The sequence below is a fragment of the Ornithodoros turicata genome, chromosome 4 (genome assembly GCF_037126465.1).
Source record: "Ornithodoros turicata isolate Travis chromosome 4, ASM3712646v1, whole genome shotgun sequence".
NCBI lineage: Eukaryota > Metazoa > Arthropoda > Arachnida > Ixodida > Argasidae > Ornithodoros > Ornithodoros turicata.
The window spans coordinates 55,253,965-55,281,871 of NC_088204.1; the positions used below are offsets into that span (position 1 = coordinate 55,253,965).

At 47.3% G+C, this 27,907-nt stretch overlaps 1 protein-coding gene across 2 annotated transcripts in view; it reads left to right on the plus strand.

The window, feature by feature from the left end:
- The first annotated feature begins 6,951 nt into the window (after positions 1 to 6,951).
- The window catches only part of LOC135393205 (disintegrin and metalloproteinase domain-containing protein 10-like), a 60,696-nt gene continuing 39,740 nt past the window's right edge, over positions 6,952 to 27,907 (plus strand). For both annotated transcript variants that reach the window (XM_064623699.1, XM_064623700.1), the window contains exons 1-5: positions 6,952 to 7,063; positions 7,118 to 7,259; positions 7,978 to 8,099; positions 11,910 to 12,148; positions 26,546 to 26,869. In XM_064623699.1, coding sequence (XP_064479769.1) covers positions 6,997 to 7,063; positions 7,118 to 7,259; positions 7,978 to 8,099; positions 11,910 to 12,148; positions 26,546 to 26,869 — 894 coding nt within the window. In that variant the 5' untranslated portion in view covers positions 6,952 to 6,996. The remainder of the gene's footprint in view (positions 7,064 to 7,117; positions 7,260 to 7,977; positions 8,100 to 11,909; positions 12,149 to 26,545; positions 26,870 to 27,907) is intronic.

Here is a 27,907-nt window from a genome sequence, read left to right on the forward strand (position 1 = left end):
CACTTAGGTTGGAGGAAAGGTGGATTCCAAGATATTTGTAAGAATCTGCTCGGGTTAATGTGATATCACTTAGAGTGAAGTGGAAGGGAGGAAGACAGGAGACCCGTCTTCGAGAAAACGACAAAATGCGACACTTTGCAATGTTCAGAGGCATTTGCCACTCATTGCACCAACGCTGGATTAGTGAAAGATCGCTTTGTAAGGTTAGATGGTCAGAAGGAGAGAGGATTTGCCTGTACACTACACAGTCGTCAGCGAAGAGACGAATCGTGGAAGATATGCCTGAAGGAAGGTCATTTATATAGATAAAGAAAAGGAGGGGACCGAGGACTGAACACTGAAAAAATTTAAAATAAGATACTAAAGGCTCAACGTAAAAAGTATTTAAAATAGAGTACAAAATACTCAAAACTGAAAGTAATTTGATTACAGTAGTAAATACTCTCAGAAGTATTTAAGATACTCTATAAAGTACTTTAGTATTAGCAGTAAGTGAAACGCGTATTCTGAACGTGGCCGTACTAAACTTCATCAGCCATGCTTAAGCATATCTTTCATTTGCAACGTCTTGGTGTCAAGTAATGTTTGGTGAACTTTGGTGAACCCAAGTAAACTTTGTTGATATGTTCTGACCCAAAACTTCGTAATCCCTCCTGTATGTCCGTTCGGGTCTTTCAACCTCTGGCACATGTTTCTTGCTGTGGTGACCAAGGAAATAAATGCCGGGATTCTCTTGTACCTAATCCCCTGGTGATTCACCTGGCAATATGAATAGGAACCGTTTTCTGACGAAGTTCGCTATTGACAAGCAAGGCCAGGCTTGGGACCAGCCTATTGTACAAGAGGATAAATGACAGATTCGCAAATGCCCGAAAAAAGAAAAGAAGGGGGGTTAAATTCCCGTGAGCTGAAAATCTGGGCATGGCGGGAAGTGTGCTGGATATGGCATGACGAGGAAAGAAAGTGATTTGAGTACTGAGTGGCAAATACCGAAAAAAGTATTTTAAATATATTAAAATTACTTGTTGCAAAAAGTATTGAGTAGAGTACCAAAATACCGGAAAAAAGTATTTAGAATACTGTATTTTAAGTACGCACTCAAGATACGTACAAGTCTGGTCTCAGATTTCGCTGGAAGAATTATATGTTGTTGGCAGTGATGACCAGTAGTTAACTACATGTAGTTAAACTACCTTATTGTAGTTAAAAAGTAGTTATCAACTACTTGCAGAAATGTAGTGGTAACTACTAGTTAAACTACCATTTTGAGTAGTTAACTACAGTAGTTAGGTTACTGCAGGCGCCAACTACTTCCGATTTTGCCGCAAGCTTTACTTGTCTAGTGAAGCCTCATTTGCTGTGAAATAATTCTGCAACTTAGTTTATCGAGTAGGCACAGAAAGAATCCCGCCGCAAGCTTTGTATTTGACGATCGTAGCAATGGCTTGAGCCAAAGTTTATCATTGCTTGTGATTCACATTTAGGTGTCCAAAAACACTACAAGGGATTGATGTTGATGGACAACTTGAAGTAGTTATAGATGCAGTTAAAATATATTGCAGTAGTTAAAGAAGTAGTTCTAACTACTCCCCTGAAAAGTAGTTGAACTACTAATTAAACTACTCCACCGCGAAGCAGTTAGTAGTTATAGTTAAACTACTGTAGAAGTAGTTAGTGGCCATCACTGGTTGTTGGCCGATATCTCTAGGTGAAGAAGCCGTTTATTTCAATGGCTAGTTCAACTCGATGCCGAATGCCGATGCTTTTATCGATCTTTTAATTTTTCCGAACTTTGGCCGCTCCTGGCGAAGACGCGACCACGCGGCACCTTGATTTTGTTTTTGTCACAGCACATCGACACAGCCGTTTTTCCTTTAACATAAGGACTTGTAATGCTAAACCATAAAAATAGAAAAGGGGGAAAGAGAGGAGGGAACCAAAAGAAGAGAAAGGAGGAAGCAAAACAAGCAATCAAAGAAAACAAACAAAACAGAAAGGATGAAGCACAAGAACAAACCAAAGGCTTGTGCTAATGCATTTCAAAAGGATCTACCAATGGATCTTCCTAAAGTTTTTTTTTTCTGTTCAGTTCTGGTTTGGTTCAGCAGCAAAGTAAACAATTTGGCTTCGGTACGGTTACGGTTCAATCAAAAATAAGGGCTTTTAGCAGATTTCGGTTTGGGTTAAGCTCTGGTTCCAATCCCTGCCGCCACATGCGTAATGTAGCTGGAAGGCTCACTTCGGCGCCCTACGACGTCGACCGCACTTAAATAATGCAACATGTTCGCATATTCTGCAAGCACAAGCCATTAGACATGCACGAGAAAAATATCAAGGCGATAAATTATGTAGCTTTTTAGAAATTGGCTCGAATGTATGACATACTTTCCGATTTTTCCCATTTTTGCGCGGCTGCAGTGTGAGACACACTGAACCCACGAATATGCTTCTGATAATATAAGATTAGATTCTGAGTCACACACGACTATGATTGGTTCCGGTAGGCACGATAACCTTGCCAACGGTGTGCTAAAACTGCCTAGTATCTTTTTATTCGTCTTTTTTCGTCTTTTCTTCTCGTTTCTCGTTAAGTCCGCACACCGACACCGCCGTTTTACCTTTGACACAAGTCTTCTAATGCCAATCGCATTAATAATCTTTATTTAAGTGCCCGATAGCGGCACGAGGCCTTGGTGTTGGCGCACGATCAAGAAAATTAGGGTACATAAAGGGTATTGGGGCCCGGATCACACCCAACGCGAAGGAGCACGACTGTCAAAATTGCATGCGACATAGCGTCGAGTATGTATGGGAATATCCATTCGAATATACAGGGTGTTTCACCTGAAGTGATAAAAAATTCTAATTGGCGACGTATTCGCCGGAGGATTGTGGTACTTTCGGCAATTACCCTCTGGGAACTTTTGCCGCCATTTAGGAAGGCTTTGGACAATTTTTAATTGAGGGAAATTTATTTTTGGCAATTGAACTTTGAAAATTTCCAAGCGAACCTCACTTTTTTAAAACAGAAATATGAAGTCCTCCACGGATAACCGCAGACCCAACAAGAACTATGCACAGTATTGCAACAGAAATAGTAGGAAAATATTAGTAAAAATTACCCTTTAGTCCGCCGGCTTGATTTTCGCAAAGAAGCGCGCCCCAAATGTGCGTCGAGAGGAGCAAGTGTCCCCGCCTTTTGCCTTCTTTGTGATAGGACGGTTGTTCCATTTTCTTTATGATAAGCATAGCCGACGTTTCGGGCCTTGGAACCTCACGGTCACCATCATCTGATAAGGTGCGAGTTCGAGCCCTGCTACGAACTCACGTGAAGGTGGACATAGCGTATCGGTGAGCTCGTTCATGCCGTATATTAGCGCACTTACCAGATAGTACCACATTTGCTCTGTTTATCAGTGTGATAGCTGTTTATCAGTGTGCACTAATATGTGGTATGATCGAGCCATGTCCACCTTCACCTGAGGTCGTAACAAGGCCCGAACTCACGGCTTATCAGATGATTGTGATCGTGAGTTTCGAAGGCCCGAAACGGCGAGATACTGTATGGTGATAAGACGGTTGTCACCAGCATCAAGGTCAAAGCGGGGGAAAGAAAGGTACAACAAGAGGCGGGAACACTTCCTCCTCTCCCCGCATCTCCCGTGCGCTCTTCTTTGCGAAAATCGAGCAGGCCGGGCTAAAGCGTGATTTTACTTTTTTTCGACTATTTCTGTTACGATACTGTGTATAGACGACTTGCACTCCTACGTCATCGATTACGTTTCGCCGCCGCGCAAAGCACGCTGGTGGGCACCTATCAACCTTATCAGCCTTTTCGGCCTATCAGCAGACGCGTTTTTCCCGCTTCTTGCCAACCAGAGCAAAATATAACCTCGAACCGGTCTTCTCGGGACGCCACATGTTTGTAAACAGAAAGTGGTCTATAGTTTTTGTTGGGTCTGTGGTTATCCATGAAGGACTTCATATTTCTGTAAAAAAATGAGATTCGCTTGGCAATTTTCAAAGTTCGATTGACAAAAATAAATTTCCCTTAATTAAAAATTGTCCAAAGTCTTCCTCAATGATGGCAAAAGTCTCCAGAAGGTAATTGCCCAAAGTCCCACAATCCTCCGGCGAGTACGTCGCCAGTTAGAATTTATCACGCTAGGTGAAACGCCCTGTATACACGAGAAGGCACATAGCAGACAGTAGCATCATTTGTGGATAGCTCAATTGAGTCGCAACTTGAGAGCCAATAGGGATGTCAAAGATATCGACAAAGGGGTGAATGGCGTTCGTCGATTGCTGAATACGTGCAATGGGGCTCACAGGCATATGGCGGGATAATAATTTGATGATGACGGGATGATATAATAATAATGTTTTTTGGTCACAGGAGTGATTAGCACCAGATTAAAAAAGTCACTTTCCGTGACTTGACGAGGTATCTGCTCCCGTACAGCAGCAGCACAAGATAACGAGATAACAACAAATTGTTTGTAAAGATACATAGCAAATAGGTATGACAATAGAAAAAAATTTAAATTGGATAATCAATCTTTTGGAGGATTTTAGTAAATCTATATCAGCGCTATTGAGCAAAGTAGGGAGTAGTCTTTGTTCACCACACGTTGTTCTACGTCTATGGGATGATCCATGTTTGCGGGTGGCGATGAAAATACTATGTTTAAGCAGATCGTGACAGGTTGGCTATCCTGAAGACGGCTGTGTTATTTTCAAAAGTTGGTCAGCGATAATCTATATTGGTACACGGGATGGATGGAAATGAGATTATATATATTAAATAGTTCTGCAGTCCTGTGATTATGTGGTAACCCTCCACGAGACGGAGGAATTTATTCCAATTACGAGAATATAATTAAAAACACTCTTTCATGCTGTACCCCATACAAGGAAACAATATATGTGAGATCGTATCAATGCATTATAAAGTGTGAACATAACTTCAACTGGTAAGTTGTCCTCGTTCCTGTATATCATACCCACCACAGTTGATAGTTTGGACCGTTCTGAATTAATGTGTTTCTTCCAATTCATCGTGGTAGAAAGATAAACACCAAACGATTTAACAGTGTCAACGATCTCCACACCTTCTCATGCCCCCGGGTAGATATCGGTACATATATTTATTTGTATTTTTTTTTATTTTGAAGCAAACAGATTGTCTTACGTACATTGTCCTTGTCCTTGACATGTGCTTTAACTTACTGTTAACAGACCACAGAAAAAGTTTTCGCAAGACAGTGTCGCCTTTGGTCACCAAGTCAGTGCAAGTATAGTATCAGTAAAATAATATACCGTTATCGTCAGCATGCATAACGAGTTCCGTTTCCGTATATAAGCTAACAATGTCATTAATGTAGATGAGGCAAGTGAAAATACAAGGACGAACATAACACAGATATCACAACGCCCAGCTGCATACTGGACCTTTTCCGGGTAAGCGTATGCGCACGCGCAGCCATCTGCGGGCGGCAGCCATATGCATTAGGGGACATAATCGGTCTCAAGATAGCGGACGTTTGAGGTCGACATATGACAACGCTTTGCACTGGTAATTAGTACAGTGCGTTGTCACGCTATCCGCATTCTTCTTGCAATGTTCTCTTGCTACTTTCCCACGCAACGTGCCAGTCCGAAAAGCATCCGCATGTTTATTGGGGGGAAATATACGACGTTCGACATTCCGCCGCCGGGGGCGACGCGAATATGGAGAAGTAGGAGAAAAGGCACCACTAGTGGGGTTCCAACGCACTCAATCACAATCTCAGTGCTGGTGCCTTTTCTTCAACTGCCATTATTCAATGGACCATTTCCATATTAGCGTCGTCCTTGGCGGCGGAATGTCGTATCTTTCCCCCCAATAAACATGGTGACGCTTTTCGGACTGGCATGTTGCCTGGGAAAGTAGCAAGAGAAGAAGTGAAAGCGCATTGTACTCATTACCAGTACAAAGCGTTGTCAAATGTCGACCTCAAACGTCGGCGTAACCCTGAAACTGATTATCTCTCGCCAATGAACATGGCAGTCGCCCCCAGGTGGCTGCGCATGCGCATACGCTTACCCGGAAAAGGTCCATTGGCAACTGGGCTTTCACATTTAATAGCGGAGAGCCCAGAAACACTGGCCGTTGAAGCGTACACGGGAGAGCAGCAGGGGCTGATGGTGCAACGTGCAACCGTCAACGGAGGAACGCCTGGCGCTGCGTCACTGACGCACTGGAGGACTTTGCCGTGTTTCCGCATACGAAGCCTTCGTGCAAAGGGTGATGCCTGCAGTGAGTGAGCAGGTTGTGACGGATTGAGGTACTCTAGGGCGAAGGACGTCAACTGGGAATAGACCTATCCCTGTTTGTAAACAAATGACGTCATGGTGTTCGACAACGCCACCAATTTGGTAGAGCTGAACTACGATGGAAGCTAGAGACAAACAAGGTCGCGCCCGAAAGCTACAGCCTTGAGGGGACTACGATGGTCCCCGCAAGGACGCGGCCTTCGGTCATACTTTTCTTTCAATAGGAGGCAGTGAACAAGTGCACAATCGCGGAACCCACCCCTTCCCTTATTTTTTTTTCGGTTTCAGTCTGTCTACCAACGTAATGATGACGTTTCTCGGGTAGACGTCTATTCCCTAGATTCCACCGTCACCATGCGCGTTTCACCGATGGGTGGTTCACCAAGACAGCTCCGCGGGCTGCTTGCTCGTACACACCAAGGTTTATGCTCTGTGTTAGACATTCTATCTGACTCGTCTGTGACTCATCTAATCAGTCAACAATACAATTCCATCAAATACTGGTGCACAGTTTCGCTGTCCTAGACATGGCTAACATTTCGGTAGTTACTGTTATGAAACAACTTCTCCCGCGCGTGGCTGTGCTCAATTTTTGGAATGAGTGTAAAAGAAAGTCGAAGAAGAAAGCGCATGCATGTCATCGTGACCTACGAGTCATGCTCACTGTTCGAAGCCTTCGGCATGCACTGTCAGTCGGTGTTTCTCGCAGTTCTTTTGTCCCTTGTCATCCCATCCGTTGCTCAGAACGGTAAGATATCTCGAAGGACGACTTCTTCAACTTTGAAATACATCTCTTCTTCAGACGAACCATTGAAGAAAATGCTGCGTTATTACGAACGCATTTTCTACGAGCCTGTTCGCTCCCGACCCACCCACTGGCGGCGGAAACGATCATTGGATGCCAACAAAGGACGTCTCTTCTTGACCTTCAAAGCATACAACAGGTACGCCACTCGTATTATCAAGGAGCTGGTCCAGGACACAAGTGGGGAAAGCGTGTAATTTAGTAACGAGCGCTCCCACGGAGAAGGACGTTTTGGAGTATGAAGTTGATGGGTTGATACGATGTCGCAATTGTTGCCGGACAAATACGGCAGGGTGATGCAGTGCGAAGTAGCAGCGTGGTGTATCACAAATGAAGCGAAGTTGGTTTGTTTTTGGTTAGTAGGTGAGACTCTAAGTTGGATCAAGTTAAGTGATGCTTCAAGGCTGGTGTTCCGCTAGTGAAGCTGCAGTAGCGAGGGAGCGACGAGATATAGACGCCAGGGCTACCACTGCTATCTCGGCTACATGAAAGGTGTAAAAATATATAAAGCTACAAAGTATAAAAAATAAGAAAAAGGCTGTATCAATAATTTTGCTTCGTAAAATAAAACCTTGCCATGAACTTTCACACATTCTACCTTTCTTCTAAGAGGAGGCTCCTTTTTCTTTGCTAGGGGTCTCGAGGAGGGGGAGCAGGTCAATATTAAAGTTTCTCCGGAAAGCCGGCAAAGCACTCGCATATATTACTCCGAAAAGAACTAAATACACGAATAAAAGGTTTTTGGTTCAGAGTTGCTTGTTCGCAAGTTGTCTTCTTGAATTTTGTTATACGCGCTGTGAGACAAGTTTATGTACAGGAGGTGGGACAAAGCCGTTACAGAATCTCGCTTTTAACAGGCATTTCCACTTAAGCCTCAAGAATGATCGATCCACCTTCTCGGATGACTTCGTTTTGGAGACAGCTAGCGAAGGCCGGGTCCAACCGAAGCTGGATCATATTTACTCAGGCTACCTCGTAGGTACGTACACTTTAAGTCGTAAAATATCAACTCGTTGAATAACTCTAGCGGTAAAGCATCCTACAGTGCCGTAGCCGCAGACAGGTTCGCTTAGTTCGCGTGTGTGTTCGACCGCTTGGTTGATTGTTTCAACGATGATATTCACCTTGTGAGCTAAACCACAACCGAACCCGAACACTTTCTTCACTGCAGAAGCAGATGTCGGAAAACTGCTCGGCAGGTGATTACAGTGTTTGCGACAACTAGTCGGTTCAAATCTATTTTTGCCGTTGTTCTACTGAAAATCACAGAACATTCCGTGTTATCATTTCTTCTACCAAGCCCTATAGGCTGTTAATGGGTACTCAAAATAAATATTCTATTATATTATATTCTTCAATCTTTTTAAGGATTTGTTCGGAGTAAACAACAATGTGTACTGATTCATGTACTAGCACTCGCAGCTTTCCTTTCAACAGATCCGACCGATCCGTGGTTCCGACATTTATTTTAGGAGGTAGACAGACGTCATCAGTAATAAAAACAGTCGTCGCGATATTGCAACATCGAATATCATATCAATGCTTCGGTCGATCCTTGTAGTAACAATTTTCCATTTTAAACTGTGAAAACTTCAAGAAGGTTGTGGCGGCCCTAGTGCCATCGCCACATGGCTGGCGCCAGCCGCGAGCTGGCGCGAATAAACGTGAATCAGTTCCCTTCTGATCTTTGCCAATGAAGGTTGTCTCCTCGTTCCTTCCTTCATTTTGGTGACCCGAAGGTCAAAGAACGCTCCGCGCCTTCCATGGATCGGAATCCTTCCAGCGCAGGACAGTTTCCTGACCAGGGAGCATCCCTGCCCTCTCCTTCACTGTCTGTTCAGGCGGTATCCATCAAGATTTTCCCATTCTGGCCAGCTGATCCCGTCCTCTGATTTGCGAACATCGAAGCACGGTTCGCACTCCGCGGCATAACCGGCTCAGCTCAAAGTTTTACCACGTCGTGGGTGCCCTCGGACCAAGCGAAGCTGCGGAGGTTCGGGACGTCATCACAGTTCCCCCCGCGGAGAACCCTTATGACGCACGCAAGAGCGCACTGACCAGGCGTACGACAGCTTCGGAGCAGGAACGCCTGCGACAGCTGCTCACAGCTGAGGTTCTCGGAGACCGGAAGCCGTCACAGCTACTTCGCCGTATGCAGCAGCTGTTGGGCGACACGCCGTCGGCACTCGACCAGTTCATCATGCGCGAGCTGTTCCTTCAGCGCCTTCCGAACACTGCGCATGATCCTTACCACGTCCAGCAGCATCTCTCTTGAAGCCTTGGCGGAGATGGCTGACAAGATGATGGATATCGCTCCGCCTGCTATCACCTGTCTCACCTCCGCCTGCAGTCTCACCTCCGCCTGTGCCATCGCCTTCCTCGTCGGAGCTACAGGTTTTGCGACACGAAGTGGCCCGCCTTTCGGACTTGGTGATTGCCAATCTCCGGTTCAGCCGATCGCCAAGCCCAAGGTGCCGCTCCCCTCGCCGCTACAATCGGCGTCGCAGCCCATCTCCCCGTTCCCAGTCAGCCACCCCTGTCGTCTGCTGGTATCCCCAGACCTTTGGCGACCGTGCCCGCAAGTGCCTGCCTCCGTGCTTCCGCCAGGGAAACGCCAGCGTCAGCAACTGATGGGAACTGGCCATGCTGACGAGGTTTCCCACCGTCCCCGCCTTTTCTACATCTCTGACCGGTACTCTGGCGTGCGGTTTCTGATAGACAGCGGCGCGCAGGTGTCTATCGTCCCCGCGTGCCGCGAAGACCAAGGGCGACGTCAGCCAACCAACTCTCTACAGGCAGTCAACGGCACGCCTATTTCCACCTTCGGGGAGAAGTGGCCGCGAAGTGGAGAAGAGAAGTGGAAGGTCATAAAGGCTACCTGCTTGAATCAATTGTACGCATTGCCGGTGATAGGATGGGGGGGGGGGGGCGAGTAAGGCGACCGGCTTATGCCCCGTGCTTGCATAGGCCCCGCGCACGAAACCCTCAACCAAGGATTACTTTTTAATAAAATATTAAGTATGCACTTAATCGTGTGAAACAGGACCCGCGATGCGCCTTTGCTTCAGGCCCCGCACACCCCTAGCACCAGCCCTGATTGTACCCGCTCGAAAAACTTGTTCGCCGCACAAAGGGCTTGAAGGAGCACCGAAGTGACATTTAACGTGGTGGAAATCCTGTTTCATTCGTAAAGCAGTCCATGAGAAGCCACAATGCAAAATATTTTCGTTGTGCGGTGTAATGCCTCTACGCATTCATAGTTACAAGAGCGCTGGTAGAAAGCATCCTCAGACGACCAGATTCCTTCGCGTGACGTCGTCAGCTCCCCGTGCAGTTTCTCTGTTTCCTGTGAGTTCACGCGCTTCTGCCCGGTTCTGTCGTGCCTGTATGCGTCACGAGTCACATGAACGGCCGCGCAAGCGGGATAGGAGACGTCACGACGTGTCTCTTGCTTCTCTCGTCCTCCAATCAGCTCTTTCCAAGAGTGGATGATTTTTTGAACGTGTGCAGAACAAAGGGGGGCCACAGTGTCGGCACGATAGTCAATCGCGGTGCAAGTAGAGGGAAGTAAACCGGAGAGGGGAGGGGGGGGGCTGTGCACTTGTCGCCGCTGTATTTGGCTCGTTGCAATGGGGCGGCCACGCAAAATGTGCACGCCACCTGAAGAGCAAGAGTGGAAAGCGCAGCGTGCTGCTGTTGCTCGTGAGAGCAGTCGTACTCAGTGAGGCACAACAAAAAGCCGCACGTGCCGCAAATAGGAGGAGGGGAGAAAGAATACCACTCGCAACGGTTCCTGCGTTGACCTAGCTTTCGGAAAGAATTCCCACGGAGGTTCAGTGCATCACTTTCCTGACATACTTCACTGTCCATAAAGGTTGATTCGAAGTCACAATCTAGACTTATCAAATATCGTATTGACACGTAACACATGGTGACATGTTACAGAAGGCCGCAGGGATCGAATATATACGTATGTACGGAAAGCTTGTTCCGAACATGGTTGCAAGTACCGCAAGAGAGGCCGTTACGCAGAATGATGAAGTCTTTGAATGGCGCAATGTCACGGATGTCGTGGATCCATGGAATGTCATTGATTGACGGATGTTGTAAGATCACAGTCTATGACACACATATTGAAGTCGACTAAAAATGAAATAACTGGAACAGGATCCGAAAAGCTACCTGTACACTCTTATAATTCAAAATTTTTCCATATTAACGACCATATCGGAAATCCCTGAGAGCAATCCTATTACTCGTACGGGAATCCAGTTATTCGCAAAGCAGTGTTCTGGATACATGGCACATCTCATCCCCTAATGCATCCAGAAAGGTCAAAAGAGCCTTGAGCACAGAGCGTTGGTGGGCTCAATTCGGCCAGGGACCAAGCACTTTTGAGAAGCTCATTACTTCATTTCCCACATCACCACTCCCATGATGCGATGAAACTCCCCATTCATTACCTTAAAGTAAAGTTGTTGTTGTTCCCCAAATGCCTCAGAGTATCTCACCTAAATTCTTGGGAATGTCAAGTTGCGAACCCAAAGGAATGTCCAAGTTCCCATTATTAACCCACAAAATGAAGCATGGCCCTGTAGGTGCCAATGGGTCCGTTTTGTCTTCGTAAAAAACGTGGACGAGAAGAACGTTCGTGTAAAACAGGCCTAAGTTGTTGATGACGAGACTCGTTCTCATCATACGTCTCGTTACATTTTTACAACACCAAAATTATTTGTCCGATGTCGTACGGGAGTTGATGTTGTCCTCGACTTTCTGATTGACTTTTCAGGTGAACCCAATAGTCGTGTCTTCGGATACATGTTGGACGGCATTTTCCACGGTAGAATCACCACACCCACTCAAGAGTACTACTTAGAGCGAGCTAACACGTATATTAAGAACAGCGGCAAGTTTCACTCCATCATATATACTGCGAGCGACGTGATCATGCCCGAAGGTGGTTGCGGTCTGTACGGGACAACGAAAGAGTGGATGGACAGAATTCTGCGCCGCTACGCTCGCAAAGATGTAAGTCTAGTTTCAGGCTTTTCTGTATTTGACACGGCCACCAGGAAAGATGCTTCCACTCAACGGGATGACCTCTGAACATTTTTTAGTCTATTGCCTCAAAGCAGGCGTGACACTTAAAGGGCCGGTCGCATCCGTTCGAGTCGATGTCGAAATTTAATTATTGTCATTTTATTCCTCTGACGACTGGGCACGGTATTGAAATTCCCACACGAAATAGTGTCATATAGTTTGACTGTTAGTCGAGGCAATACGCGACAAGAGCAGACGTCAAATGTTGAGTATGCCAGAATTCCCCCACTCTGGAAAAATTGGAAAACGTCACTCCCTAAAGGCTGGTTTACACTAACTACGCAAAGCTTCGTCAATCGCAGGCCGCGTTCCACGCCACCCGCATGGGTTCGCCACGCTTCGCCATCGTCACTTGGGTTGTGTCTACTTGCACAGTGCCGCTGCCAGCGAATGGCTACTTTCCGTAGACTGGGCCAGCGTGCCGGTTTGATTGACAACCACTGCTTCCGATGAGCAGCGGCGGTCAGGAGATGCTGAGTGCGCTGCTGCTTCGTGTGTGACGTCACCGTAGCAGACGACAAACAACATTAAGCAGACGTAATTAAGCAGTAGGGCCATTTCAAGCAGTAGGGCCAAGTGATCAATAGGTGCCGCTCGACCCCGCCTAGAATTTTAGTGATATTTTTGGTGGTTCCCTATGACTCCGAAAGCAACAGAACAGTGGTCTTTTCTAACGAAACTGTACTTTATGGGGTGCAGGGCCCCTCAAAGATGCAGTGCTTGGCGAAAACCTATGTCGTTTTAAGCAAGCATTGTGGCCCACGTAGGGCACGGAGCATGTTTGAAAGCGTATTATTTGATAGGGAAGAGCTCACTTTACCGTATGTAAGCATTTTTGGCCATCGCACTCGACGGGCTCGACACTTGTGGCATGCACGAAACTTGCAAAGTTTGCAAGTTTACGACTCCTTAAACAAGGGAGAACTGATGCTCTGAGGCTGGAACAACACAGAAAGGACAAATACATACAAAGCCAGGGAATCTTCCATCGTTACGACTCCTTTTTGAAATATAAAATTCTGGAATTCCTCCCTAAAAAATTTTTGTCGAATAGTTCCCGTGTTGTACCTTAAGAAAAAAAAAAAAAATAAGAAAGAAAAAAATTACCTGCAAAAAAAAGCTGCAGTAAAGAATACGGAAGTTGTGGAAATTCGACAAAATGCGCATTTTTGACCGAAAAATTCGATGTGAGGAGGTCGGGATAGCAAGGTGTCGTTCGATGCATCGTCTTCCTAGCAAGGCGTGGCAAAAAAAATCTCTGTACTTTTTGTTAAACTCAAATAATTTTTTAATTGAAGGTAACTTCGCAAACGTGTATAGGCGCTGCTACGCATCATAGCGAATGAACAACTGAGCGGGTCACTCACAAAACACTAGGAACACTAAATGGAAAGAAAACACTAGGCAGTCGCATTATTGAAGAGCAAATAACGATTGCAAACACGTGTCTGCCTTCTTCAAGACCGGTTACGTATTACCGCGTATTATCCGGCATGCCGGATTAAAGCGAGGTTGACCTGCATGCCGGGAAACCCCGTATTTCCCGGCATGCCGGCAAATGCGAGAATCGGGGACGTAGTCTTCCAGGAGTCAACCGAGGTCCTTCACAACAGTTCAATGACACACGCGGGGAAAGTCCAGGGAAGGATGACGCCACGGAACGAACGCTGGTTCTTGCTCTACTGTTCCCTCCGGAGGATGAAAGCCCATTCATTGTGCTAATATTATCTTCACTGGACGATCTTGACCTGCTTACGGCCGCTTGGGTCTTGCTCTGGCATTACTGAGCCTGCCACCATGGATGAAGGTCCGACTCCGGCTCGTACGCACACGCGTAGTTACACGATCTCGTTCAAACTGGACGTGCTGAAGAAGCTGTCCGAACTTCATGGTAACATCAGCGCAACAGCACGATTTTTCTGCATTCCTCGTTCGTGCGTGCAGGACTGGTTGAGGCAGCAGGACAAGCTCGAAGCGTGCAGGACCGACGACGACTTGGTCATCAGGAAACGTAGGTGCATACCTTCTTCCGAGGACACCGCAAAGAAACGTGCAAGGTACCCTGCGATGGAGGAAAGCCTTGCTAGCTGGATATCCGAAGAACGAAAGCAAGGTATTCCTGTTTCTGCATCCCACATCAAGGCGCGGGCCGAAGACTTACTAAGCAAGAGCGACGGTGCAACGAACTTCAAGGCAAGCAATGGTTGGTTGGAAAGGTTCACCAAAAGGTACAAAGTTGTCAACAGGTCAGTCACCAGTGTTGGGCAAAAGGTTCCGGACAATGCGCGTGAGCTGTGCCATTGTTTTTTCAAGTTTCACGAATCAGTAATTGGAGGAATTGAACTGAAGAACATTGGAAACATGGACGAGACGCCGATGTATTTTGACTTGCCACAGAATAAGACGTACGACTTTAAGGGAGTCAAGCACGTAACATGCAGGACAACCGGCAAGGACAAGCTTCGATACACTGTTGTTCTCAGCGCAATGGCCGATGGTACAAAACTGAAGCCGATGATAATATTCAAAGGACTCAAGAACGTGCCAAAGGTTGACTTCCCTAAAGAAATTGTTGTTTCCGTGGCAATGAAAGGGAGCATGACTGCTGAGCTTATGAACACCTACAAGCAAAAGGTCTGGGCTGCACGACCGGGTGCCTTCTTCAAACCCAAATCAGTGCTGGTGATGGACAGTGCGCCAGCGCATCTGAAGACTACAACAAAATCAAGCTTCAAGCAGCATTACGCCACCTGCCTCTCGATTATTCCTGGTGGACTCACACCACTTCTTCAGCCTGCCGACGTAGCTTGGAATCGCAACTTCAAGACAGCGATGAGGAGCCTGTGGACGGAATGGTTGAGGAATGGAGAAGTGGAGCACACGAAGTCGGGAAAACGCCGCTCCGCTTCATATGCCACCATTGCACAATGGGTCAAAGAGGCATGGAGTCAAGTTCCCGAGGAGCTGATTCGTCAATCTTTTATCAAGTGTGGACTTGTGGCAGAAGCAGACTCCAGTAGTCTACATGGACGTTTAGCTGATGTTCTGACGACGGGCACGATGGAGCCCAGCCCGATCCACGACGAAGAAAACGGGTCTGGACTCACTGACGCGGAAAGTTGCGATTCTTCTGATGACGAGGACATAAATGCCTTATAAGTTTGTTGTACTATTGCATATAGCCTTCTGTTTGTGATAGCATGTCGTTGTACAATAAAGGTTTTGTAAGAATTACTTGTCTCAGTCATTCTGTACCACGTGCCGGCGACCTCGTTTAATCCGGCATGCCGGGATAGACCAGGCAGGCAGATCGCGAAAGTTGGTCGACCTCGGAAAATCCGGCATGCCGGATAATACGCGGTAATACGGTATGCAGTGAGCGCTCCTGCCTGGTTATGCAGTGAGCGCTCATCAAGACGGACATTTTGTGCTCTAATGAAACTTTTAGCCACCTCGCGGTGCTGGTAAGTGAGAGATAATGAAAGACACGGTAGATAGGGGTCCATTCTAGCGTCCGTGATCCATTACGGCTACCCGGAACACTACTCCGCAGCGCCCCCTGGAGCAGTTTCATTAATAGTATAGGTCAATAGCCGATTACACGAAGTTGCACGCGTCCTGAAGTGAGCCGCGCAAGTCACTGTGGGTTTCTTGAGGGGCGAAGGACGTCATCTGCTTGCTGTAGCCGGCTACACTCACGTGGCCATAAACGTCATCCACTGCAACTGTTGCTGAGAGAATGGCAGGGCTCTCTCCCTCAAATACCTCGCACTACGTTGCCCCTGCCGCTCGCGGCGCGCTGCATGCAAAATCGTCTATTGTTCCTTCCAACATCGAGTTTTGTAATTAACTAAATCTAATGAAAAACAATGCACTTGATTGGATTGTTCTAGTGAACAGCAACTTTTATCGCATTGAAAATTCGCATACGGAGTCGCAGAGTCGCGTTCGAGTCGAACGGACAATTTCAATATGATTACTACCGGCACGCCTGAGCGGATAAAAGCGTCCGCTCCTTCGTGCACTCTAAGGGGGGAAAGAAGAGGAAAGGAAAGTAAAAAGAGTAAAATACGGAGTAATTGTAGACTTTAGTCCCCTAGACAGCAATTACTCCCCATTTTAGCCCCATAACCCCGACATTTAGGCCACAGAACTGCAGGTTGTCACCGAAGTTCGCAAATGGTTTCCTGAATGCAACAGTCTACGTTCATATGTGCTCTTCTTGAATTTGATGAAATAAGGCTATGTACAGCTCCCGGCCAAAGTTTACGGAACACTGGAGTGGTGTATATAGGCATCTGAGCGACACGGTTGCTGCAAACAGGAGCAGATAGACCAAACAGGTGACCGGGTAGTCGACGCACCTCTCAGTGTGTCCACTCCCGTTCGCCACTAGGGTGTCGCTGAGATCAAGAAATACGTCGCTCTGGTGTTCCGTAAACTTTTGCCAGGATCTGCACCTTAGAAACAACAACAATACATTCGCGGGAGCAATTTTCCATTCGCAGGCTGAAAAATAGGAAAACGTGAGTGAATGAAAGAAAGTGAAAGAAAAAACTAGAGAAAATTGGCACCAACAACGTGAAAGCCAGCTACTCCATACTACGTAGGCAACTCAGAAAACATACACCTGACTCAGATACAAATAGTCATACAAAATCAGAACAGTGAAAATAAAAAGAAAAAAGAACAGAAATGGAAACAGAGGCACAAAAGTCAAAACTTCTCGTCGGCACCAATATCATACAAGAACGAGACCAAGGCACGCAGAGCAAACAGACTTTCATGCGGGGGTCGGGCACCCAAAACCGTAGATACCAAAAGGGCGGTGTCTAGGGCCGCGAGCGAGCGCTGAAGAACCCTTCTGTTAGAATTAACACAAAGTAATGCTATGTTGTACCATCAATTTGTAACTGCATGTGTGACTGCTCATAAAAATAATAATGTACTTCATATTAATCCTAATTATTTCCCCGTTCAAAGTATTGACTGAAGTATTTATAATATTTGAATACTGTATTTGCATTTGAATATCCACCTATAACGTACTTATGACGAAAATTTGAAAAATATTTTTCCACGAGTTTTTCCACGAATTGTTTTGTATACGTATTTAAATACATTAAAACTATATTGATGCCCGTCATTGATCAAATCGTGGCTCTCGTCAAGTATTTCCATCCGGTAACCTGAAAACACCAGTTGTGGTGACTTCGTACGTAGCTTGGTTCTTTCGATGTCTGAAAACACAGACAGCTGAGCGGGAAGTGAATGACCATGAGTGAGCAAACTGAGGTCAGAGCAGGGAGCGAGCATGAAGAGGGCGTCGAAACGCAACGTTTTATGTCGGCAGGCGCTAACGAGATTAAGGTTCCAGGAGATCACGGTGTCCGTGTGCCAAAATCGTCCTGACCTCTCCGCTCCATAGAGGACGACAACAGTGATAGGTGCGCGCGCGGGTGTTGAAAGGGCAGTTACGCTACAAAGCGGTATATGCTTGCGGGGCAGGGGAGTTAAAGGGAGGCACAGTTTTGGTAGTAGTTTTGGGTAGTTAACATATATCAAGACGGGCATCATATCAGGCATATGAGAAGCTTTCCACGGAAACAAAACAAAAACAAAAAGCTTTCAAATCCACGATCAGCAACGTGATGCGAGCCACTGCAAAGGAATCTGGTGCTTGGCGTACCCTGCTAACGGAGCTGCTATCGTAAAGACTTATCGTAAAGACGTAAGATCGTAGAAAGAGACGTTGGCTGTCCTAGCTATGTAGGTGACACCGGGGAGACTTGTCACACAGAAATCCTATCTACGAGGGTCGTTCCATAAGTTTCCGGCCCGACCAACTTTTAAAAAAGTGTGTCACTTTTCGACATAGTCACCCTTAGCTTCGATGCACTTTTAACACCTTCCAACCAGCATTCTTATACTATTGAAAAAATAGTCCGAAGTTTTGTAATGCTGGAAAACTGCCTCTTGCACCTCACTATCGTTTTGAAATCTCCGTCCTCTGAGATCCCTCTTCAAGTTTGAGAACAGCAAGTATTCACTCGGTGCCAAGTCTGGACTGTAGGGTGGGTGGTGGATTTCTTCGAAGCCGCACTCCTTCAGTGCAGCGTGTGGGCCCCTGTCCACAGAAGCCGTGTGGACAGGGGCATTGTCCTGGAGCAACCAGACACCTCGACTCAACCTGCCGCGCCTCTTTTCCTTGATGGCGTGTCGCAGTCGGTGCAGCAGTGAAGCATAATAAGTCGCATTCACTGTGGTGTTCCTCTCTTTGAAGTCGATGAGGAGGATCCCGTGACAATCCCAAAATATTGTTGCCATGATCTTCTTTGTGGATTGTGTGACCTTGGCTTTTCTTGGGGGTGCTTCTCCTGGTTTGCGCCATTCCATCGACTCCTTTTTCGAAAGGGGATCATAGTAGAGCACCATAGTCTCATCCCCTGTGACAATTGACTTCAATATTTCGTCTTCGTTCTCTTGACAGAGCTCCAAAAGCTCTTTGGCACAGACGACGCGCTGTTGCTTTTGAACTGACGAGAGAAGTCGTGGCACCCATCTCGCACTGACCTTTTTCATGTGAAGGCCCTCGCCGATGATGCGAAAAACGGTTGTTTTGGAAAGCCCCAGCCTTTCTGAGATTTCCTTCACCTTCAGACGCCTGTCGCTCAGCACTTCCTCCTCGACAAGAGACAAATTTTCTTGTGTCACCACTTCCACTGGACGACCATCGCGTGGGTCATCTTCAATGGACTCTCGCCCAAGTCGAAACTGCTTAGCCCAGTCTTTTACCGTTGTGTACGACGGAGAGGCTTCCCTGTACACGTTGTCAAGTCGCGCTTTAATTTCTTTAGGCGAAAGTCCCTCTTTTGTCAAGAATTTTATCACAGCGCGGTACTCGATTTTTTCCATTTTAACTGAAGAGTGCACCCTGGCTGTTTGAAATGCCGCCCTCCAACCGACAAAAGCATGGAGAGGCTTGAGGGTGGTGCTCCGGCCCTCCAACGGATGGTGCCACGCGTCCTTAATCAAATTCGCGCGCATTTTCTACCTCGGGCCGGAAACTTATGGAACCACCCTCGTACGTCTCTTCCTTGCTTCCGAGTCCCTTCCAGTAATTAATAAAAAAATCACTGCACTTTTTGGTGCACTGCCAAACGAGTACGAAACGCGATAGCATTGCAGCAGACGAAGGGCAGTACTTGCGCTGTGGCCGTACAAAATTTGTGTGCGGCCCAGCCGCAAACACGACCATAGGTCGGCGTGGGCCTCGTTCAGAAGACATGGGCGACATCATATGAGATGCGCTGTGCAGCCACACTGAGCGATCAGTGGCATGGCCGAATATAAATAAAAGTGTCCTCCCGTTGGTGGTAGCCAAGGTAGTCCGGAAGATTTGGTTTGAATCCACCACGGTCTGTACTGTCTGAGGTTTTCCCTGGGTTTTGTGGCAGACTTCCCAGACGAATCGCGGCACAGTTCCCCCTGAAGTCAGCCCAGGACGCAATCCGAACCCCTGTGTCCCTCACTCCTTCCTGCTGTCCTCTGAGTCTGTCCACGTCTGTACGCTTGCTTCCAGGAGCTAATATGGAAGCAAAAGAAATCATGCACACATTGGAGTTTCAGCGCATCGAATGCGTCCACAAACACAACATTTGAAACACGCAGAAAACTGTGTCCAGTGTTAATCGCCCTTCTCCAAACATTTTACAAAGAAATTTGCAGACCGTCATGGCAAGTGTTGCGATATTTAGCGGCAATGTCAAAATTCTCGTCAACATCCAGCGAAAGTGGCTAACAGAAAATCGCAAACAACTTTCGTGGTTGTCTGTAACTTTTTGCGTTCCGGCTTTCGTACCGGTTTAGCTCCAGAGTAGAACTAGAACCGTTGATACCGGTTCCAACCAGTTTCGGCTATGACCTCAGCGCAGACACCATCTATGATGTCTTCTGTGAACTGGTTTCGGATCGCGCTGTCCACGAGGTCGCAGTTGAAGCCGGACCCAGGGGTGTGGGAGACGCCGAAGGCTCGCCCATTTTTTCACGCCGAAAGTTCACGCCGAGTCTGAAAGAAGTATGATGTGTGCCGCCATTCGATTCGTGATTTTAAGAGATTCAAGAAACGCTCTGGACGTGCGGTAGAGAAAATGGCAGAGATGATATGGTAGAAGGTGGCCCTGTGGGCCTGTCTTAGTCCATCTCAAGATTGGTAAAACAAAACTGCACTGGGGTCTCAGCGATTTTAGAATGTTACACCAAACAGCCGAGTTTATTTAGGTATTTATTTATGTGTGATGATGCTGTGCTGTGTACGCGAAAACCCCGCTGGAGGCTGCAGGATGCGAACTGGGCGGTGTTCAGCGTGCTGGCTGACCTGACCCTACACAACACTGACATGAGTATCGACGAGGCCAACGAATTCATAACAAACACGATAATACATGCTGCTACACAATCCATATCCAAGACGTCGTCCTCTCTGCCCAAGCGTTCAAAGCCTTGGTGGAACGACGACTGTAAACGGACGCGCAAGGAACAACAAAAGGCGTGGGCTCGTTCGCGTCGATACCCGACAGTTGACAACATGATCCAATACAAAAGGAAGCGTGCTGCAGCCAAACGCACAAGGGAGGAGGCCAAGCGCAACTCGTGGAAGGAGTTTGTGGGTACATTGAACTCGCGAACTCCAGCCAAGGTTGTGTGGGACCGTATCAATAAGATCTCCGGGAAATACAAAGGGCTTACAGTGCCTTGTCTTTCGCAGAATGGCGTTCCCTGTACGTCCTTGGAGGAACAGGCTAACGTACTTGGCGGACACTTTGAACACGTGTCTAGCTCCTCGCATTACAGCCAGCGTTTCCTGTCACACAAAACCGCTGCTGAAAAACGCATCATTAAACAACCTAAACAAGATACAGCACCTTACAATGTACCCTTCAACGCACATGAACTTCAGAGAGCCCTACAGGCAAGAAAGAACACTGCACCTGGCCCTGACGGCATACACTATGACATGTTGCGGCATTTAACACCCCAGTCGCAACAAATCTTACTCCACTTTTTTAACCGTGTGTGGAGAGAAGGAACTCTTCCGTTGTCCTGGAAGCTAGCCGAAGTGGTTCCGGTTCTCAAGCCAGGGAAAGACCCGTCTGCTGCTATTAGTTATCGCCCCATCGCATTAACCAGCTGCCTTGGGAAGACTTTCGAGCGCATGGTAAATGCAAGGCTCGTATATGTTTTGGAAGAGGCAGGCATCTTTGACAAACACCAAAGCGGTTTTCGTTCCGGCCGGAGCACACAGGACAACCTACTCCACCTAGAATCACAAATCAGAGAGGCTTTTGTTCGAGGGCAGTTCTGCGTATCCGTGTTTTTTGATCTCGAAAAGGCGTACGATACCACATGGCGCTTCGGCATTCTGCAAGATCTACACGCATGTGGTATCACAGGGTGCATGTACAGGTACATCGATAATTTCCTCAGAGATAGAAAGTTTCGTGTCAGTCTGGGCTCAACTTTATCTAATGTCTTTGTACAAGAGAACGGGGTTCCACAGGGGTCTGTGCTGAGTGTTACGCTATTCGTTGTGAAAATGAACTCGATAGCCAGAGCCATCCCACCTGGCGTCCAGTACTCCCTGTACGTAGACGATGTCCAGGTTTCCTACTCGGCATCAAATCTTTCAACAGCTGAGAGGCAGGTGCAGCTCACGATCAACCGTCTATCTAAGTGGGCTGATGAAAACGGCTTCAGGTTTTCCGAGCAAAAGACAGCGTGTGTTGTCTTTTCTAGGAAGCGAGGCACATTTGCTGAGCCCTCGCTGCTCCTCGGTGGCAACACACTACCAGTTTCTGATGAGCAAAAATTTCTGGGGGTGGTGTTTGACAGAAGCTGTCTTTTGTGCCACACATAAACTATATAAAACAGAAGTGCCTGAAATCCTCCAACATACACAAAGTTTTATCCCATCGATCGTGGGGAGCCGACAAAGTCACACTGATGCGGGTCTATGACTCGGTTGTGCGATCAGTAATTGAGTACGGGAGTGTCGTGTATGGCTCGGCGCGGCCTTCGGCATTGAAGGTGTTGGACCCCATCCACCACGAAGGCATCCGACTCGCCACCGGTGCCTTCCGGACGTCCCCTGTGAAGAGTTTGTATGTTGAGGGCAATGAATGGTCGCTCGAGAGACGGAGACAATTTGAACATGTGAAGGCTGCGCTAAGGTACAGATGCCAGGGCGATGACCCAGTTGTACACTCTAGTGTGAACCCCGCTCTGGAGCGACTCTTCCTTGCAAAGCCCTCTGTTGTACCCTCGTTCCCGCTTCGTGTGGAGGCGGCGAGTTCCCGTGTGGGATTCAGCCCCTCTGGCGTTCCCTTGCAGCAGGCAGTCCTCGATGCTGCGCCTTGGCAGAGACATCTAATACAATCCAATTTAAAAATGACACAGTTTGACAAACAATCCACTGCACACACTGTCATTCTCCAGGAATTCCTGGAGATTCACCATAACTTCGGGAACCACCATGCAATCTACACTGATGGGACTAAAGTAAGCAATGGTGTGGCGGCCGTTGCCCTTGAAGGTGATTCTATTATGACGGCACGCCTGAACACGAACGCCACAGTTTTCACCGCAGAGCTTTACGCGATTCTCCTGGCTCTGCGGCACATTCAACAAAACGACCTTCAAAATTCAGTGATTTATTCCGATTCGCTAGGCTCTGTGCGTGCGCTGCTTTCATGCTATGACAGCAAGAATCACCTCGTCAAGCGAGTACGAGCGCTTGCGACCCAACTTTGTTCCCGAGGCTTTTCAATCTGTCTCTGCTGGGTCCCCAGCCACACTGGGATCCCGGGGAATGAACGAGCCGACCGTGAGGCTCGGCGAGCGTTGGCACAAGAGGAGTCAGCTCTAGGACTACCCTACCAAGACATCCTGCCAGTGTTAAAGTGAGCTGTCTGCACACAGTGGCAGCAGGAGTGGGACATGGAAGAAAATAACAAGCTACACCTCACACAGCCACACGTTTCTCCCCCGCATCGGACTGAACAAATCAACAGATCATCCGAAGTTCTTTACGCGAGATTGAGGATTGGACACACATGGCTCACGCATCACCACCTACTCAGAGGTCAGGATCCGCCAGCTTGTGCGCACTGCGGTGACAGCTTGACTGTCTTGCACGTACTGGCATCCTGCCCTCACTTCGAACACCAACGCCAACAGTACTTCACCGCATTCTACAGATACCATGTCCCACTCCACCCAGCCCTTCTACTGGGTGACACCCCTCTTGTGCCGTTTGATAACGTAATCAAATTTTTGACCACGTGTGGGTTTCTTAGTCAGATGTAGATGATAAGCATTGCTCCGCTTTTATCCATTATCACCGAACTCCTCATGTAAATATCTCATTGTCACACTTGTAGATAGCTTTTAACTGCCATGCTCGCTTGCTATCGTCATCCCCCTCTCTTTTATCCTGGTCAATCAATCATCGCTCATCGCTCATACCTGTAGATAGGTTTTAACTACCACACTCTCTCTCACATCATCTTTCCCATAATCGTCTCCGACACACTCAGCATAGTTTTGGCGCTCTATGGCCTTTGTTGCCTTTGTGCCATTAAACACATAATCAATCAATCAATCAATCAATCAATCAATCAATTTATTTATACACATACCCTCAAGGCCAAGGGGGCATTAAAGAGGGGAGTGAGCAGGACACAATACAAGGTCAAAGCACAGTGACAGTACACAGTAACAAAGGATAAATATGCGGACACAACAAAATGACAATAAACAAGCAACTTCGGCATAAACATATTAGTGAGATAGTCGCGACAATATATAATGGCATTATATGTGAAGAACATCGCACAAGCTGTTTTTGAATTCTATAATATTAGTAATCGAGGTGACAGAACCAGGTAAACTATTCCATTCTGATGAAGTGCGGGGAATGAATGAGCCTTGGAATGATCTCGTTGAAGAATGCAATACACCTACTTTTTGACGATGATCAACACGACGGGGCGCCACGGCGCCACGTGAACCGGGGCAGATGAGAAATTTCGACGAATGTAGCCCAGGGTGCGGGACGCGTTATTAGTAATGTACTCGATATGCGTATGCCATTCGATGTTGTTAGAGATGAAAACGCCCAAGTATTTATAGGAGGACACAGACTCAAGAGGGATGTTGTTTACAGTATAGGAGTGACTAGTTACATTGCTGCGGGACGCCGTTCGAAGCTTACATTTTGTTAGGTTAAGTTCGTTGCCCAACTGTTGCACCACCCGGATACTTTATTAAGCTCGTCCTGCAGCAGGTCAGCATCATGACTGTTAGTAATTTCCCGATAAATTACACAATCATCTGCGTAAAGCCGGACCGACGAGGTGATACAATTCGGAAGGTCGTTTATGTAAATTAGAAAAAGGAGGGGACCGAGGACAGAACCTTGAGGCACGCCCGAGGCTACATCAGTGAAGTCAGAGTTGTTATCATTTACAGATACGAACTGGACACGATTAGTAAGGAAAGGGTGAATCCAAGCTAGGATAGTCAATTTAACAAAACGTGCAACCCCAAAACAAGGAATGGCGGCCCAAGTCCACTGACGCTATGTGAATGTAAGCCCTGTTTCAAGAGGATACGTCACACTGCTTTCCGGTACGTTCCTTCGAGTTCGAGATGCCCAAACTTTTCACTTGAACTGAAAATCTGTTTGACTATTATTGACTATTTTCCTGGTTTTCTCCAGAACGGAAAAGAAAATTAACGCTGAAGAAAATCAATTTCTGTTTGTCAAAATCGCGTTCGTGTCTGGTTTTCGGTTCCGTTTTGGTTCGACACCCTGAGCAACACTAGTGAGCAAACAGTTCTGCTGGGCCGCAAGGAAAGTCTCCAAATTGCCGCAGGCACTATGACATCAGTCGGACGAGATTGGACAGTGTTCAGGCATACGAGGCTCGTCCGAACTCCTAGTAGCCCTAGTGACTGATGTGTGGTTTACCAGCATATGTACGAAGCATGGCATAAACTAATTGTCCAGTGGGTTCCAGCCCATTGTGATGTCGCGGGGAATGAGCAGACTGAGGCACCGCAGAAGCAGCTCTCTAATCTAGGAGACGAACGAGCATTGTACTGCTGAGAGGAGGCCGTCTTTCAATTCTTCAACGTCTAGTGGCACCCCTGGCTTACCTCCAGTTGACAGCTTGCATCCCCCTCCCCCATCTATGCTCAGAAGAGTTGATCCAACACTCGCTTTCCAGATGCCCCGCAACACCTCTCGTCAAGACCCTACATGCATTCATCGGATGCGACTCAATGTGGCTTTTACAGCTCAATGACGTTAGTCGCGACAAGTTGACTCTTCAAGATGCCGTCGCTACTGTGATCTGGAACATCTACATCTCATCCTTCTCCATTGCCCGCACTACCAACTCTTCAGATCCGCACTTGCAGTGCTTCTAAATCAGCTGGGCTCTCGGCCTCTCATTATGTCAAAAATTACTTGGTCAGCCGCAGTTGCTTCGCGGTGCCAACACGAAATAAAAAAATGACCATGGTGAAATCCAGCCCACCCTGCCCTCTTGGACACCGTAGGACTTCGGTCCTCACTGTGAGGCATTATTCCATTTCACCGCATTACCGTCGGCAGTGGGGTAGGGTATCGTCCCCTAGCGTTGAAAGTCTCCAATCATCATCATCAAAAGAATGCTGTTGTTGTTGTTCAGGGCAGGCGAGTACCACTATGTGGATCCCTATCGATATCATGGACAGCATTATACAATGGCAGCATCATTACAATGGTAGCACTAGACCATGGGAGTACGGCAGTCTCATGGTGAAAGTGCCTGTAGCTGTTACACGAAGGAAGGTGGTATATGCTTGACAAAACTCGCCCTCATGAGCACGCTCACTCAGTAGTTTATCAAGAATCGCAATGTGGGGGAGTGTCATCATTACAGCTACGTCGCCAAGAAAAAGAAATGCAAAAATTGGGAATTGGGGGCTGTTGGGAGGGGGGGGGGGGGGCTCTGGATAAATCACTGCGCCCACTCATGCCCAATGTGGCGCGTGAGCGAGCCAACAGTGAGCTCAGCAGGGAGTGAATGAGCCTAAGTGAGAAAACAAGGAGCTGAGCGGGGATGAGTGAGCATAAGTGAGCAGGAGACACAACACGCACACAACACGCACACGTCAAAACTGCACGCAGTTGTGCGAAATTACCCGGTCCTAGAAATCCGCCGGTACATCCAGCTGAGCGTCGTGCTGCGTAAAACATATTTCAATCCATCCTTGCAGCCTGCAAGACAGAAGCGTCCAAAGCGGTGGCTTAGAGAAGCAGTCACTCTTGTCGAAGAGGCCAACGAAAATCTTACATCGAACCAGCGACACAAAAGACCGAGGGCCGTCGTCTCGCCCAACGTAAAGCGTGTCTGCAACGTCGAGGTTACCATCGACCACACGCTGTACAACATCTTTTACCGTGATATCGAAGACCCTCTTCGTGTTCGGGACGCTCTCTCAGGCCTGGTTAGCTCACACATCGCAGCAGCGTCGGAAATCTTCTCAAATACTAATTTCTACGGCATCACTGACATTGCGTTCGATGCCCAAAGAATAATCGTAAGTAGCACTGAATTCTGTTAAGAACAGAGGTAATAAAATCTTCATTTTTGCCTGCCCACCGGTTACACCACCTATCCCCACAGAGGCTCCGGCTCGGAGCCTAATTAGTTATATGTGGTTGGGAAGGTACATATTTCTTTAATTGCTCCGCGTGAGCTCTTCTGTGGAAGGTGCACGTTGTCGCGATTTCCAACGACGTAGACGTCTTGGATCCTGTCGCGGCTGTAATACGGGCTTTGTATGGGTTCGTGAGCTTGCCTGGCTTTCTGTAGATGTGGACTTTCTGCTGCTGACACGTTTGTGATGCTTGTAGCAGCGCAATGGCTTGTTCCGTAATGTGCTCAACGCTATCGTCTTGCGTTACAAGTGCCAGGTCGCTTGCCGAGAGTATCGTGAGTTCCCGAGGTCTTATGGGGTCGTAGCCATATAATACGTGGAATGGTGAGGGCAGCATTGCCGAACGTTGAGTTGCATTTATTTGAAACAGTATTGGTGCAATATGTTCTTCCCAATCTTGTTGTGAGGACTGACTTCTTGTTTGGTTGAGTGCTTTTGTTAGTACGTGCAGAATAGAACGGTTGCATCTCTGGACGAGGCCGTTCGAGCGAGCCAGGTATGGTGCTGTCAAGGTGTGTGTTATTCCGCGTGATTCGAAAAACGCTCTTGTTGTGTTGCTTGTGTAGGGCGGTGTCACCGTTTGAGATCACTGTTTCAGGTTGCCCGTACTTGTATATTATGTCGGTTTTTAGGAAGTCATGTATCGATTCCTTTGATGGAACAGGCTTGGCTAGAATGTGTTTTGTGAAGTGATCGAAGGCGGTGATGAGGTACTGGTTAGAAATGCTTTCGTTGATGGGTCCTATGTGATCCGTAGAAACTACTGCGAATTGTCTGTCTGGAATTTCTCGGAAGTGTAGTTGTCCTGTTGGTTGGTTCTGTGGTTTGTGGTTTGGCAGGTTTCGCAGCTGCGAACGATACATCTGCATGCAATCTAGGCCAGCGGTATTTTCCTGCAGTCATAGTCTCAGTTCTTTT